Below are 18,078 nucleotides of genomic sequence, written 5' to 3' on the forward strand. Positions count from 1 at the left end.
AAAATATAAAACTAGTATGTTGTTGATCAAATATGATTGTTGTTATATAAAGATCATTGTTATCATTGGAGTATTGGTAGGTAGATGTGCAGAATATTTCACTTAGGAAATGTAATTTATAACAATTTTTTTTTAACATTGTAACCAACACATTACCTCCTTAACCTGGCCATAGACATGAGATGTTTATCTGCCAATTGTTGGCTTATTATAAATCATCTGTTGCTAAAGTAGTACCTTTTCTCCACCAACTCCAGTTCTTTGTGTCTCTCAAAAGGTGCAACTCCACTGATTCTGATGCAGTTGGTATAGGAAGGGTGCCTATTAAATTATGCAAAAAATTGGAGTTTATGGAGGTGGTTTAATCTTACATGCAAGGCTATAGACATCAGTTCTCCAAATTTAGCTCCATCTACTGAAAATCTACAGATAAATATTTTTTGTGTATGGCCAGCTCAAGGTTGAGGCCACATGACAGTGATCACAGTACAAAGGTTGAACGCCGTGGTAAATGGGTGGGGGCATAGCAAGTCCTTTAGCTGAGCAGCGGCAAAACTGATTTGGTGTTCACAAAGTGAATAAGGTTTAGATAATCAATATCCATCTATTGTGTACGAGCTGTACAAGGATTTCATATACAAAATATTTTTTTTTAAATTTGGGAAAATTATTTGTTGGAATAAATCCTTATATGCAGTCAATTATTATTTCCATTAACATTTTCTTATTAGAAAAGATATAATGTCATTCTTAATAAAATGTATCAGTTGTGTTCTGGATACATGAAGAAGCTTATTAATCACCCAATGTTCTTCTAGCTGTAGGTTAAGAACTTGTAGAAATGTAAATTTTCCTACCGCTTCTGGCAGAATCGTACTGCTGTCAGGTTGCTGCTTTCTTCTGCTATCAAACTGCATGAACCTGCCCTCGCTCGCCTCTGTCTGAATCTGTGTTTTCTTGAGATGGGAGTAGGAAGCGGGTCAGATTCTCAACTGATCTTGTCACTACTGCTGTAACATCCACTAGTCAGTTTTTTCTATCTCTGTAACCATATGTCTTGTTAATGAAGTAGCAGTTGTGTGAGGGAAAGGTAGAACATAGTTTGCAGTACAAAAAATGAAGTAGTCACATGTTAGCACATTATGCAATTTATTAATTTTATTAAACATGCACATCTGAACACGGTGAGACAGTCTTTGAGGTTCCTTGAGCCGATCAGAGGAAATACTTGTGAGGGTCTGTCCTCCACGTGAACATCCACATTTGATTGCAGGAAATAGTTTTCATTGTACATGCAGGACGTATTACCTATAACCTATACAGTCCTATGAAAAAGTTTGGGCACCCCTATTAATCTTAATCATTTTTAGTTCTAAATATTTTGGTGTTTGCAACAGCCATTTCAGTTTGATATATCTAATAACTGATGGACACAGTAATATTTCAGGATTGAAATGAGGTTTATTGTACTAACAGAAAATGCGCAATATGCATTAAACCAAAATTTTACCGATGCAAAAATATGGGCACCTCAACAGAAAAGTGACATTAATATTTAGTACATCCTCCTTTTGCAAAGATAACAGCCTCTAGTTGCTTCCTGTAGCTTTTAATCAGTTCCTGGATCCTGGATGAAGGTATTTTGGACCATTTCTTTCTACAAAACAATTCAAGTTCAGTTAAGTTAGATGGTCGCCGAACATGGACAGCCCGCTCTCAAATGATCTGAAAACAAAGATTGTTCAACATAGTTGTATCAGAAAGGCAGAGAAGAAGAATGGTGAGAACAGTCAAGGACAATCCACAGACCACCTCCAAAGAGCTGCAGCATCATCTTGCTGCAGATGGTGTCACTGTGCATCGGTAACAATACAGCGCACTTTGCACAAGGAGAAGCTGTATGGAAGAGTGATGAGAAAGAAGCCGTTTCTGCACGTACGCCACAAATAGAGTTGCCTGAGGTATGCAAAAGCACATTTGGAGAAGCCAACTTCATTTTGGAAACAAAGATTGAGTTGTTTGGTTATAAAAAAAAGGCGTTATGCATGGCGTCCAAAAAGAAACAGCATTCCAAGAAAAACACATGCTACCCACTGTAAAATTTGGTGGAGGTTCCATCATGCTTTGGGGCTGTGTGGCCAATGCCGGCATCGGGAATCTTGTTAAAGTTGAGGGTCGCATGGATTCCACTCAGTATCAGCAGATTCTTGAGAATAATGTTCAAGAATCAGTGACGAAGTTGAAGTTACGCCGGGGATGGATATTTCAGCAAGACAATGATCCAAAACACCGCTCCAAATCGATTCAGGCATTCATGCAGAGGAACAATTACAATGTTCTGGAATGGCCATCCCAGTCCCCAGACCTGAATATCATTGAACATCTGTGGGATGATTTGAAGCGGGCTGTCCATGCTCGGCGACCATCTAACTTAACTGAACTTGAATTGTTTGTCCAAAATACCTTTATCCAGGATCCAGGAACTGATTAAAAGCTACAGGAAGCGACTAGAGGCTGTTATCTTTGCAAAAGGAGGATGTACTAAATATTAATGTCACTTTTCTGTTGAGGTGCCCATACTTTTGCACCGGTCAAATTTTGGTTTAATGCATATTGCACATTTTCTGTTAGTACAATAAACCTCATTTCAATCCTGAAATATTACTGTGTCCATCAGTTATTAGATATATCAAACTGAAATGGCTGCTGCAAACACCAAAATATTTAGAACTAAAAATGATTAAGATTAATAGGGGTGCCCAAACTTTTTCATAGGACTGTAGGTTATTTGTAAGTTAGTCCCAATATCAAATAGGATTAGAACTTTCAGGCTCATTGGTTTGTCAGAGCTTGGCCCCATTTTTGTGGGTCTTTCTGACCCTGCTTGGATCTGTTTTTACTGTCTACTTTTAGATAATTGTTTTGGTTGTTCGGTACTATTTTTGTATTCCTCAAGTGCATGTAGAGATGGAACTTGAAGCGCCTGGGCCCCAATACAAAATCTGTAATGGGCCCCTAAATAATATGTGCCGTTAAAAAAAGTGGTACATTTTATGTTGCAGAGGCCGGTAGTGAGTTCTACCTCTTCTTCCCCTGTAGCTATGCTGCTATGCTCCTGGGTATATGCTATAAATGCTTACGTTGCCACTTACATTTTTCAGAGATAAAAAAAATTGAAAAAAACCCCACCTTGTTTAGAATGAAAACCGGATACATTAATCTTGAATATTCATTCACAAATGGCATCATTCTTATCTGTTATTTTCTAAGCCCATATAATAGCATATTGGTATTTGCTGATGCATATCTGCCGCACGGTAGCAAATGTATTTTGAGTATATTGATATAAACAACAAATGGCTTAAGCCTAAAACCTTGAAGTCATGTCCCTTAATCCAATGTGGCCTAATAGAGACTCAAGAACTTATCCTGTGGCTTACTTTAAACCAAGCAATTTTAGATGACAGTTTAAAGATTACACATCTTTCCAATACATGTGTAAGATTTCTTTTTATTGATTTTTATGTGTGAGATATGGTGTGAATGTTACATAGAAACTTTAATGGACTGTGGATGAGATTTAATTCCTATGCGGTGATAAACCAGTGTCTTATTTTTGTTTGAAAAATCTACATGTGTAACCTAAATAATTCTGTATTTGTCTTACAAATGTACAAAAAATGATACATATTAGCTAACCATTTTATGTGCTTGAGGCTAAGGCCCCATGAAGTGAAACACAGCAAAAAAAAAAAAAAAAATGCTACAGAAAAAAAAAGCAGCAGAAAAGCATCACGTTTTTTTCTGTAGCCTTTTTCATTGCATTTTTGTTGAGTTTTTATCAACAGATTTTCTTCATTTGTAAAGCGGCGTTCACACTGCCGCTGCTATCCGCCTCGGGGTGTCCGTGGTAAATCCCAGGGAAACCGGACAGCAAATGGCTTGCAAGTGGTCGGCTTTAAAACCAATTAATTTAAATGGGTTTTCAAAGGTGACCACCCGTGAGCGTTTTCAGCCTCTCCACCTGGTGTCTGTTTTTTTTTCGCGGACACAAAATCCTACATGGAAGACTTTGTGTCCGTGGAAAAAAAACTAAACCAGGTGGAGAGGCTGAAAACGCTCACGGGTGGTCACCTTTGAAAACCCATTCAAATGAATGGGTTTTTAAGCCGACCGCTTGCAAGATGTCTGCTGTCCGGTTTCCCCGCTTTACCACGGACACCCCGGGGCGGACAGCAGTGGCAATATGAACGAGGCTTTATATCTATAGGTAAAATGCCTGGTATAATTGGCACGCGGCGATTTTAAAAGAAACTGCAATGTGTGATGGGATTAACCAGAATCTGATTCACTTTATAGGTACTGTAAAATGCTACATTTTCTCAAAGTGGGGCTTTAGCCTTGTATGAACAAAATAGTTGAGTATTTTAGAAAGCCTTTTTTTTTTCTAACACAACTAGTGATGTACGTAGTGTATTATTATTATTATTATTATTATTATTATTATTATTATTATTTTTACATTTCTTTTATCTTATGTACCTCTATGTTCCTTTTATGCTATTTAATGATAAGTATAAATTAATGAAAGCCTTGAATTGACTCCCAGCAGTTCCTCCTATGTGTTATCTACAGGTGCATCTACTCTGCAACATTTGTGTATATAAGAAAAAGGAATTAGATCTTCTGTAATTAAACTTTCTTAGTGTAGTTGAAGGCAATTTAGAAGAAATTCTTGGAAGTCCCTATTCAATTTTACCTGCAGTTAATATTTGGTTGACTGACTTTATATTATAGTTTTCATGTGTTGCATGGTTAGGCTGAGTATAGGTCATCAGCAGTGGCGTAACTAGGAATGGCGGGGCCCCGTGGCGAACTTTTGACATGGCCCCCCCTCCCGACCGACGCTGAAGACCTCGACCAACTGACCCCTACCACCGCCGCCACCCCCCCGCGCATTTCTGCACACACTATATTGGCCCCCATATTGGCCCCTGCACACAGTATTATGCCCCATAGTGGCCCCTGCACACAGTATTATGCCCCATAGTGGCCCCTGCACACAGTATTATGTCCCCATAGTGGCCCCTGCACACAGTATTATGTCCTCATAGTGGTCCCTTCACACAGTATTATGTCCCTTAGTAAGCCCTGCACACAGTATTATGTCCCCATAGTGGCCCCTGTACACAGTATTATGTTCCCATAGTGGCCCCTGCACACAGTATTATGCCCCATAGTGGCCTCAGTACACAGTATTATGTCCCTATAGTGGCCCCTGCACACAGCATTATGTCCCTATAGTGGCCCCTGCACACAGTATTATGTCCCTATAGTGGACACCCATGAACAATTATTATACTCTGGGGTCTTTTCAGACCCCAGAGTATAATAATCGGAGACCCAAGGGGGGGATACAAACATAAAAAACTCTCTTACTTACCTTTCTCCCGACTCCCCTCCTCTCTGTCGGCCATTTTCCGGGACGTCATGTGACAGGGCCCTGCGTCGCGGGTCATATGACGTCACGCAAGTAGGCCGAAACCTGCGCGGAGCCTGGAGAGGTAAGTAACAGTGTTTTTTATGTTTCTTACCTCTCTGGGCCTCCGATCGTTATAATCGGGGGTCCGAAAAGACCCCCGAGTATAACAGTGCTTGTGGGGCCCGCGGTGTCACTTACCGATCCCGGCCCCTGCCGGTAACGGCCTATTAAAAAAACCAAAAAACGCAGTGGTAGCGGCTGTCACCGGGCCCCCTAATGTCCCGGGCCCTGTGGCAGCTGCTACTGCTGCTACCACGGTAGTTACGCCACTGGTCATCAGTATCAAAAATTCCCACCAGCCCAGAAAACCCCTTTAGCTTAAAACCCCACGTTTTGGAAACATTTTTACAGTACCAGCAAAGTGAATGAGATTCTGGCTAATCCTATCCACGCATTGCAAAAAACAAAAACAAACAAAAAAAAACGCTGTAGAATAAAAATCTTAATATATTGGACCCCTGTTTCTTTCATATAAATTATAAGGGGCTCTTTATGTCCTCACATGGTATAATGCCCCCCTTTTAGTCCCTATGCTCAGTATAAATGCACTCACATGCACCACACAGTATAATGCACCCCCACACGTAGTACAGATCCCCCCATATGTCCCCATACAGTATGATTCTATTTTGCTCCCACACAGTATAATGGTCCTCCTTCGCCCCAACACACAGTAAAATTATCCCTTTCTTCTCCCACATACAGTATAATTGGTCCTTTATGACCTCACACATAGTATATTAAGCCTCTTATTCCCCCACAAAATATAAAGGCCCCAGTTTTCCCACAAATGCAGAATAATAATCACTTTCAGCAAGGTATAATGGCCCCTCTGTTCTTATACACAATCTAATGAGCCCTTCTGCCCCACACAAGGAATGTTGTCCCACTTCTTCCCACACACAATATTATGTCCCCCAAACAGTTTAATGGCCCTTTTGCGCCCATAAAGCATAATGTCCAACCCTGCGATTGGCCGGGGAGTGTGTGGTGTTTACACAGTTAAACAGTACTTACCACTCACAATTCCCTGGACTACTTGCCCCTTCATTGTTCTGGCTCCTGCACACATAAACCTGTGAGCGATGGAGCAGGTGGCAGGCAATTTGGGGAGCTGCAAGTGGTAAGCACTATTGAACTCTATAAACCCTTCATGCCCTATGACTGCTTCCCTCTGTATAGCTGAAAATACTCATTACTAACCCTCATTGGTCCCACCCCCAAGGTGCTCTTAGCCCAGGACCAATGAGCACCCCTGGCTGGGTGCTTACGGTTGCCTGGATGCTACTCACTGACTGTCTCCCTATCTAGCTTTGCATATCGTCAATAACTGAACAGGATTAGGACATGGCTATTAGTGCCAGAATAAGCTTAAATGAAAAGGTTTTACTGAATATTTTCCCATAAAGCTACATTCATCTGCTCAGATTCTTTTGTTCCATAATACGCTACCTGCAAATTGTGCTACATTTTCAATGGAACAGTTGACAGTTTTGCTTGTATTATGATGCCCTTCTTCTACTTTTCTCATTAATATTTTTATTACATTTTTCAAGCAATGCCAGAAATAGCAAACAATATGCAAATTAGAAACAAGGCAACATAGGGATTGGAGAGGATAAATGAGTAGAACAAGAGGGATGTAAAAGGCAAAATAGCACAAGGGTGCAGGCTGGTAAGTAAGGAGGTGGAAAGGGAAAGAAAAAAAAGAAAAGAAAACTCTTTTATAGGAAATAATAAATTGAGGGACAGAAGAGAGGATGGAGGATTGGAGAGGAGGAAAAAGTGAAATTAGGGCTGTTTTAAGGAAAGGGCTAGGAAATGTAGAGGCAGAAGAGTAGTAATAAGTGTTCTATAAGGACCACATGTGTTGGTGAGCGCTATCATCCAGTTTAAATTCCTTGAGAAGGACCTCTATGGATGTATAGAACCTCCTGCAGCCATGGTGGGGGGAGTGGTGTATTTCCACAGCTTGGGGATTACAGATCTGGCACCGACTAATAGGAGCCCAATGGGTTTGAGAGCAGATTTACTAATGCAGCAGGGAAAGTTGGAGAGAAGCCGCGGGCTGGGGCGACATCCAGTTCAATCCTAATGATTGTTCTGATCATCTGGCGAACCTCATTCCTGAAGGCGTATAGCAAGGGACAGTTCCACCAGATGTGTAGCATCGTACCACCATTGCACCTCCAGCAGCGGTCTTAAGCTAAGGAAAATATCTCATGAAGTACAGAAGAGCCTTCTTCTAGTTTTGAACCATTTTGTACAAAATGATAACGATCGTACTATGTATATAAATATTCCTAGAACAACTTGGGCTATCATACACTATCCAAGCATTTAATCCATTCACATGTACTTAGTCTGTCGACGTGATGTTATTACTTGCACATAATTTAGTTTTTTACTTTCCTACAGCTGTGTTATTAGCAGTCTATGCTATATGTAAGGTAACATGAGTATACCACTGGGCACTATCATGGGCATCGCTGTTACTGAGCAGTGATGCTGTTTGTATTAATGAGAGTGGCTTCTGCGACTGACCACACAAATAAACTGTTTTGTTTGGCCGCTAATTTGTTGGATTTCTACAGAAAATCCTTTTATTCCCTGCAACAGTGAAAAAGAACGAGTGAGACAAAGCTCGCTGCAAGGAATCCTTCCATATTTACTCTCAGTAGACTATTAAGCAACACAGGCTATTAATTTGGCTTTTGAGTCTTCACTAAAGCCCATAAAGGCGCACAGTTGTCAAATGGAGTTCATTTTAATTTCCTTTCAATCACAGTAAATTATTCAGGTGATAAATCAGCTGGGGCAGCTCCTGGCTGTAATAGAAACCCTAATTCCTGGCTAATTATCCAGCCCTTTGCTGCCAACAGATCAATACACTACAAAATAGAAAGGGCTGGAGGTCTCGAGCTGGATAGACAAAGACAGAAAGACAGCTGGGAAAATTGTGTCATCAACATGACCTTTCATGAAGTTCATAGGTCAACAGGGGTTAAACAGCACAGATTTTTTTAAGGAATGTGCCCACATTAAGATGCTGGTTTGTGAAAGGTGATAGCAGCACAGTGTCATCCTCTACCAGCGCTTGCATGGACTCGAAACACAGTGTCATTTGCTCGTCATGCATGTGTCTAACTGGTTTGTCTTTGGGGATTAAGTAATTTTTTCTAACATAGGCCAGAGTTGTTCATTCATCATGTCAGCTCTGCCCTTGACCTCAGCCCTTCAAGAACGGATACAGGCTTTTGTACCATGTGGCACATGCGGCATCTGTACGGACACAGAAATTCTATGCTAATTATTCTTATTCCTAGTGAATGTAAAAATACACATATATATATAGCGTTATAATTTTAATATGTGTGTGTGCTTGACTATTTTATAATTTCGTGCTGGTTCTATTTATAAAAATATTGATCTGTTATATTTGCAGTTAATCTACTTATATTTTTTTCTTACATAGTCTCAAATTCAAAGGGTTGTCTCCTATTCATAGGATGAAGGCTAAGAGTCTGATTGTGGTGGGTTCATATGCTGGCATCCCCACCGATCATAAGAAAAGGGGTATCACTGCCCTTCACATGGAGTGGTGGTCTTGAATATCCACTACTCTGTAGAACTCCTGGAGATAACTGAGTTTTCTACTCTATCTTCATCCTGAGAATAGAGGATAAGTGTTAGTCATGGGACAACACCAAATTTGGAACGCCATACTTGTACATCTGTCGGCGGAATCCACAGTAGCCTCCTGCTCTGTATCTCTAAAGCAAACAGGTTTATATTTGTAAGTTAAATGATTCAATGATTCTGATATATTATACTATATTATATTGGCTTAATCTTGATTTTGCAGTCGTAGACTTATGGAGATCCATGAGACCAATATTTCAATCTCTGCATAATGTGGAAACACACAAAATGTGACATGTACAAGAAGACTCTTTCTTTGACACCTCATTTGTAATCCCAGATCTCTCTCCATGTCATGAGATGGACCGTTTCACCAGCTAATGTGCTGTAGACCCTCTAATGGCTTTCAAATGGTATTGACAGTAGGTCAAATGAATCGGTGCTGAATGTGACCTGCAAAGCAGTTCCAGGGCACCGTAGCGATCTAGTCTTAAATGGCACACAACTGAAGTATGTCCGGTAGATATGCTAACAAATTGCTGAAAGCTGATACTGCTGTATGCAAAATGCTCCTCACACAGAAACCAGCCCCAGTAATGTATGTATATTGTTTAGCTTACGGGATTATTTGATTTGTTAAGCTTTATTTAGAATAGCATCACATTTCAATAGACACAGTAGATGAAATATTAATAGATTGTGGTTTAGGCCCTCTGGTTTGCAATTCTATGCATTCTAAGGCAAATTAAAGGGCCGCCAAGCTGCTGTAAACAATTAGATATTTTGTATTTGACAACACAGGAGTGAGGACATTGAGAATACTGGAGAAGAAATATCGACTCGCCTCCTGCCGGTATTTTTATCTAAGGAAAAAGAAGGCTAGATAAATCTATAGCAAATCTAACAGGCCCGCTGACTTGCTTAATGAACTGCAGACTTAATGCAGGACCTGATAATTTTTGGTGAAACTCCACGGTTCCCGATGCCACTCACATTGTACATTGGAACTGATAACTATTGATTTGTCATTAGATTTTTTGCCTGCAAATTAAATGATCAAAATGTGATATTGTTATATGGCCTTCAATAGGTTCAGAAGTGCTGTTTTATCATCAGTAAAAGACACACAATAATCTTTATACAAGCTGCCACGCATGGTTAAAAATTATCAAAATATTTTATTCTTCATAGATGCAAAACTATTTGCATCTATGGCTATATTTTTGGAGAGATGTAACTTTGGACTCCATTAGAAAAGCTATACCAGGACTAACCACCTTGTTAGTACTTACAACTCACAATAAATGTGTTGTATTTAGTGTAGTGAAATATTGACGACTATTCTATTATTATTCTGCGACAGGCTTATTTAAGGACCCCTGGATATTGGGTTTTGGCTACAGTTGTTGTATTTGCATATATTTGTATATATATATTTTTGCATTATTTTTATACTATACCATATAATAAAGACTTTGTTTTTACCAACAAATGAAAAGTTGACTGTGGTCCAGCATTATGTGTAGTCTTTTTCCTTCAAGGAGCTTTCCTAACATGTCTGTTTTAGTTAATAGTTACATTTACCATAATACAACTCTGAACCATCTCTTAGACGTTCACATTGCACCATTCCTCTATGGCTCCTCCTACAAACTAACAATTATAGTTACATAGTTACATAGTAGTTGAGGTTGGATGAAGACGTGAGTCCATCAAGTCCAACCTATAACCCTACAATCCCCTACAATGTTGATCCAAATCCCAAGAGACATGCCAATGAGCTACCCTTCCCCATGTGAAAGGGGTTGTGTCTCTAACCCTACAGTATGATACTGTCAGCTCTGATGGGACAAGGTCAAACTGTGCAGGGACATGCTCTCATATAGTAACACCAAGTTCACAGTTTATCTTAAATTTCTAGGATGAACACTAAAGAAATGGAAGGACTTTTATCTGGTCGTTCCAGCTTTCCTTCTTGAGTGCTTTCAATTTTAGTAAACCCTTCCCCTTTTTGACTGAATCTGTAGCTGTAGATTAGAAAACATGGCAGGGAATGAGTGACCAAATGTTTCTTGTTCTCTGTCAGTATATTGTCCTGCATTATGATAGGATTAGTTCATTAGATCTACAGGATTATAGTTGACCGCCATTGATCTGGCTCCAGAAACCTTGATGGGTTAACTATTATCACCAGGGGAAGGGCTAGAGTAACAATTTACTTGCAATGGCTGTAAATAATTTAGACAACCATTTACTATAATACTTGGCTGTGCTGAGTCTTCCAAAGTGGGAGCTGCTCTTTTTCACCAGACCCTCAACTTGACTGATAGAGAAAGGTATCTCTACTGTCATTTGCCCTAACAGGCCATATTGGCAGGTGTTTATGTCAAGATGCAACCTTATTAAAGGCTTCTTGGCAAGTTGTTGTGTGGGGCAGCTATGGAAAGCCATACAATACGATCTTGTTCATGTTTGCCCTTTGTTAAATAAACTTCAGCAAGACTGTGAATTGTTCAAATTCTGAAAGTCACAAAGTAGAGAAATATCCAGCATATGATTCATGAGCATTGTATACACTGGTTTTCCTAACACTGATAAGATATACCATGAAAATTGACCAAGTAGACCAGCAAAGCTGCTTCTTAGGTTATGCATTTTATGGCTGTTTTTTTTTCCATTGTGTTTTTGATCTTAGTAAACTAAAAAACTTGGTGGGTGGTCATTAGGACTGACAGAGAGAAAAACCTATTTTTACCCAGAAGCATGAGACGTTGCTATTAATATTTTAGGTACTATTATTAAGTCTAAATGTTATGTAATCCCAGATTGGGAATATCTTTTTGATTTAAACTGTCAATTTTATGCAATATTGTATTGTTTAGTATTAAACTGCATGCATACCACAGAATTCATTACTTTATCTGTAAAATGTAAATGTAATCTGAAGTAATAAAACATTAAGCAGTAATGTTTCAGTGTCAGCTTTCCCATAAGAAAATAACAACAACAAAATAAGAACACGATCAGAACACGATCACAGTGGGGTGATCTGGTTCTGAACATTACCTTATGGTTTCAGCAGGTCCGTTGGCTACCACGTTTGGAACAGGTTGAGTTTTCTGGCGGCTCGACAGCTCAGTGGCGCGATTTTCGACTCGCTCTTCATCATGAGCCCAACAGCCGAACCTCGGTAAGTCCACATGCTCTTAAAAGTGAGCTGAGAGGGCTCTTGATGCAATAACACTATATTTTCTTACTGAGGATTTTTTTGCCATTCATTGGAATTTTTGCAATAGAAATGTAAATGTACCAGTGTAGTGTGTTTACTTTTTATTTAGGATGTCCAACAATTGAGATTGCTAATATTTAGATATTTATCATATCACATATCATTTCTGTTCCCCAAGTAGTGGCTTAGGAGCTTTCTATTGTTCATAGATAGAAATAGTACAATAATCATTATGTAGTATAGCTAGAATTTTTCTTAAGAGAACCAGAAATATATCACAGCCACTTGTCTTCTGGGTCAAGGTTATATAATAGGAATGTGATAACGTTCATTGCAATTTACACTAAAGTGTTTTGTTTGATAATTTTGTTAGCTCTTCTTTGTTTTCGGAGAAGTTCAGGGTAGAATTATAAACCCTCAAAGGAATACTTAACATAGCTCAATACAATCTTCATAGCTCTGGTACCTTTCCAGATAAGGGTGACTCCAACTTCTGTCCCAATTACTTAATAGGGATGACTGTTTTGGCCTATATTCAGTTTTTATTTTTGCCTGCTTATGTTTGTGATGTCGTGATACCTGCATCTTACTCTGTCCTAAATAATGTTTGCATCTATATGTGTTAGACCCTCAGTAACTTTACTACAACAATCCAATATTTCTTATCTGGTTTGCATATAGTGTTGATAATCTGCCAATGCACCTAAAATTGGAGAGAGAAAGAATTTAATACAGCTCATTTTTCGAACATTTTTATTGTGGAAGGTCAGACATTGATTTACTGTAAGGCTGAGTTACCATAGGACTGGTGCCTTGTGGAGTTTTTGCTCTATTGCCCTGACCACTTGATAGAAACATTGAAGATTGGCATTAGAAAAAGACCAGCTGGGCCAACTAGACATGTTTATCCTAGGCACAGTAACATTCACTTACTATAGATCTCACAACTACATCTGCTGGAAGTTTGTTCTGAGCCTGAATGACTTATTCAGTTAAATACTATTTCCAGACATTACTTCTGATCTTCTTCCAACTCTTTTCAGATTGGGCTTCCTTGCTTCCGTGGTTAGTTTTCTAATACACTTTCCTCTTTATTTAGAACTTTAACATATTAAAAGGTTTAAATTGTGTCCCCCTTTCACTTGTTTCCTCAAGGCTGTACAGACTAAAGGGATTCTATCATTAGAATTCTTTTTTTCAGGTCTACCATGTCGGAATAACTTTAAGAAAACCTTAAGAAAAGCTATTCTTCACCTACCTTCACCTACCTACTGGTGATATTCACGGTTTTGACCATATACAAATGAGTGTCCAGACAGCACTGGGAATCCCCTATGCTGCCTGCAAACTCTCCAGCAATGCCCTTTATTTTCTTCTTGCGACCGCCTCTTCTGCGCTTCTTCAAATGAAAGCACCGACTGCGCATGTGCGACGGCCATTTTCCTGTGGCCAAACCGACAAATGCGTAAGAGGCCACAGGAAAATGGCCACCGCACATGTGCAGTTAGTGCTTTCAGTTGAAGACGAAGAGAAGAGGTGGTTGCAAGAAGAAGATGGAGGGCGTAGTTGGAGAGTCTGCAGGAAGCATAGGGGACACCGCCAGTGCTGTTTTGGCACAGGGGGACTGCCCCCAGTGCTTTCTGGAGACTCATTTGCATACGGTGAAAACCATGAATATCATGGGGACAGTGATGTGGAGAAAACATCTAATGGTAGGGGAAGAATAACCTTTCTTAAGGCTATTTCGTCGTGGTAGGCCTGAAAAAAAAGGATAATGATGATAGAATGATAGAATCCCTTTAGGTTCTTTAAGAATCTCCCAATATGTTTCCAGGCCCTGTAACAATTTTATAGACCACCTTCTGTTTTATATATGTATTTTTTTTAGGCGGGTCTCCTGACCTGGACAAAGTTCATACAGCCATCTTTGATGGGTCAATAGGTTGTAACAGGGCTAGTGTGGAGGTTCAGGTCACTGTTATTAGGGTGATTGTCCTAAGAAGGAAGATCATAGAGAGGGTGTATTGGGGATGGCTCTCCTACATGGGCAAGTTGTGAGAAAAACAAAGAACACCCTGTGTGTAGTTGATGGTTTTTACATATTGGAACATAATAAAAAAAATATATATTTGGTTATTAAATGGTCTTAAAATTAGGTATATAAAACCTTCCATGAAAAACACACATCAGATTCTACAGTTTCTTTAGTTACTTAACAATAATTAAGCCAAAATGGAAAAGCCATATGAAAAAATATTCACGTTCTGCTGGAGAAATTTTTACCCACTCTTTTTACAACATTGCTACAGTTCACTGAGGTTTGTGGGCAATTATACATACACAACTCTCTTAAGACCCTGCCACAGCTTTTCAATTGGTTTTAGGTCTGGACTTTGACTGTACCAACGCAGCACCTTAGTTCTTTACTTTTTCAGCCTTTCTGTTGTATATTTGCTAGTGTGCTTTGGATCATTCACATTTTGTATTACTTAGTTTCAGAGAAGCTTTAACAGAGGTGTTCATGGTCAACTAAGTGATGCCCAGGTACTGTGTCTGCCAAAAAAGCCCAAATCATCAACAAGGTGCTTGACAACTAGTAGACATTTTAATAGTCAAACAACAGCATTGTAGTCTTGTTTGTCTAAAAGACATTGTTCCATTGTGGTTTGTTCAGATGCAACTTTGAAAGGAATGGGCTTTATCCTGCCCTCCCATCTGAGCAAGCCTTACTAGTTCAGTCTTCAAATTGTGCTGTTATGAACTTAAATATTTAACATACTAACTGAGGCCTATCGAGTCTTAGATGTAGCTCTTGGGATTTTTGCAATTTCTCGGAACAATGCATGGTGAGATCTTGGAGTGAATTTTTTGCATTTTTGCACTCACTCCTTCTGCATTTTGATCTAGATTTTGTTAAAAAAAAATAATGACACTATACAATTTATTTTGTGTTGTTCATCTGAGGTTGTATTTTCCGAATTTTATGACCTTCTAAAGATCAGATTTTTTAAAATTAAGTTCTGATACATAAAACCATAGAATTGAAAGAGGATGTAAATTATTTTTCTCATGACGGTATACGCTTTCTTTTCTCAGTAAAAGTTTTGTTTTAAAAATGTCTCTAAGATCAATAGTCTACAATTTTGGTGTATATTACTTCCTCTCTTTGTTTTTGACCTTAACATTTGTATCTGGGGACGTGTGATACGTTAAAATCTTGTCCCTGGGATTTTCTTGTTGCATTGTTTATAAATGTAACATACTTAAAAATATAGTACTTGACATGGGCTTTTCAGATAAAATGTGGTGGACCACTACTTTAATGCTATTGATAGTAATGGAATGGTTGCTGTCCATGGTTCTTAAGAATGCTCACACGATTAAAGAGAACCTTTCATGTCCTCAGGCACATGTGGTTTTATATACTGTTAGAAAACCAACAGTGTGCTGAATTCAATGGCACCGATGTCTGCCTTCTGTCAGAAGGGCGTTCCTGACAGTCTAGCTGGGCTGTGAGGAACACCCCGCCTGACAATACTCGTCCATGCTCTGTGCTGTCAGAGGAGGGCATCCTTACCACCCAGCGATGACAATAAGCCATGAGGAACGCCCCATTCTGGCAGTGGGTAGAGATCAGTAATGGCACCGATGTCTGCTTTCTGTCAGAAGGGCGTTCCTGACAGTCTAGCTGTTCTGTGAGGAACACCCCGCCTGACAATACTCGTCCATGCTCTGTGCTGTCAGAGGAGGGCATCCTTACCACCCAGCGATGACAATAAGCCATGAGGAACGCCCCTTCTGGCAGTGGGTAGAGATCAGTAATGGCACCAATATCTCTTTCCCCAGGGCACAAAACAGGAAAGCAGACAGTGTGCTGAATTCAGTCGGCTTTCTAGGAGTATATAAAACCGCATGTGCTTGAGGACATAAAAGGTCCTCTTTAAGTCTGCTAAACAAAATTATTCAATGTCAGTACTACATATATAGATAAAGTACCTATAAGTACTTTAGGGGCAATAAAAAGCAATCTACCAAATCTATGCAAATCTGAGATTTGGTCATGTGTAAATAACAGAGTTTTCAATATTATTTATGGTTTGAGCTATGCCCTTTTTATGGTCATAAACAAGTTAAATTAGTTTCAAACATTTACCATTTATTGCATGATTTAGTTAGAGTCACACTTCCTATATGTCATAAATCACAACCAGCTAAACCAGCTCTGAATATAATTAGGTTACAATGTAAAGTGAGCGCATCATCACAGATAAAAGTGCCAGCAATGTATGAAGCATGAAATCTTAATTTTAATGACTAAAAGTTTGGATGCAGCCAGTATGTCTGATCATTCCCCTCAAAAGTAATATCTTGCTGAATTTTGGAGTAAAAAAAAAACACTGCGGAAAAGACCGTGGCGGTAACACATCACGTTTTTATTCCTGCAGTGTTTTTCATAGAAAGTCAGCAGAGTTTTTCTCTGCACGCTTTCTTCTTCTATTATACATATGCAGAAAACACCAGCATTTCTGTAGGTATAATTGACATGCTGCAATTTACAAAAAATCTTTAGTGTTTTTGAAATTGCTGCATTTTCGCTGCAGATTTTTTTCTGCAGTGTGTGGATGGAGTTAGACAGAATCCCGTCCACTGTGCAGGTACTATAAAATCTGGTGTTTTTGCCTCGTAGTGTTTACACCGTGGCCAAAATGCCACATTTTTGCAAGATGGGGCCCCGGCCTAAAGGAGTTTTCCAAGCTAACAATATGGATGGCCTAAAGATAAGTTAAAATGGTGATAGTCTGACAACTAACACCCCCACTAAACAGCTGCACTCAGCAGCTGAAACACAAAGAACTGACCAGGAAGCAGACACTGTAGATCACCTCCAATTCACTTGAACTTGAACCAAACAACATAGAGACAAGTGCTAATGGGAACTTGGCCTTGAATATTTTGCAGCCTTCACTATGCGCCATGGGATATCGAACAATATAAATGTAGGTACTATATAGCATACATTATCACAGAATGGTATTACCTCCATGCATTGAATTAAATGATAAATTGCTGACAATATATACCATAACAAGGAATTACAAAGTACTATGCTATGGGAGTCTTTCAGTTGTACGATAACTGCCAATGCTAACAGACTTAATTTTTATCATCTCTCTTTGTTGACTACATTTGAGGAACCCTCCAGTGGCTTAGAATTCCTACATTTCTAGCAACAATAGGAAGAATTTATTAAGACTGGCGTTCTGTATGCCAGTCCCAGGCCGGTGAGTTATTAAGAGGATCTGGTTCCAGAATTTAAATCTATGCCAGTCAGGAAATGGCATAGCATTCAGGTATAACTTGCTCCAGATTTCTGACGTGTCTGATAGCTGTCATTTCGGTCTCTGCCCCAGTATACACACTTTCATAAAAAGGAGAAAAGGCTGAAGGAAAAATATGCCACATCTTTGGTGCTAGTAAGGGTCGTGTGCCAATAATGCACAATATTTAGACCCATCTTTGTCAATAAATTGGCATAGATGGGTTAGTAAATGTGCTTTGGTAAGCAGTACTAAAGTACAAAATAACTATACTAAATTATAAAATTGACTTGAAACTGAATAGGAGTTTTATTATTAGCATAACCATTTTCCTTCTCCAGGAATGG

At 39.2% G+C, this 18,078-nt stretch overlaps 1 protein-coding gene across 1 annotated transcript in view; it reads left to right on the forward strand.

Moving 5' to 3' along the window:
* Positions 1 to 18,078, forward strand: part of PAX5 (paired box 5) — a 158,157-nt gene that overhangs the window by 63,260 nt on the left and 76,819 nt on the right. The window contains exon 7 of the mRNA XM_075262217.1: positions 12,264 to 12,374. Coding sequence (XP_075118318.1) covers positions 12,264 to 12,374 — 111 coding nt within the window. The remainder of the gene's footprint in view (positions 1 to 12,263; positions 12,375 to 18,078) is intronic.

This window comes from Leptodactylus fuscus, chromosome 1 (genome assembly GCF_031893055.1).
Source record: "Leptodactylus fuscus isolate aLepFus1 chromosome 1, aLepFus1.hap2, whole genome shotgun sequence".
NCBI lineage: Eukaryota > Metazoa > Chordata > Amphibia > Anura > Leptodactylidae > Leptodactylus > Leptodactylus fuscus.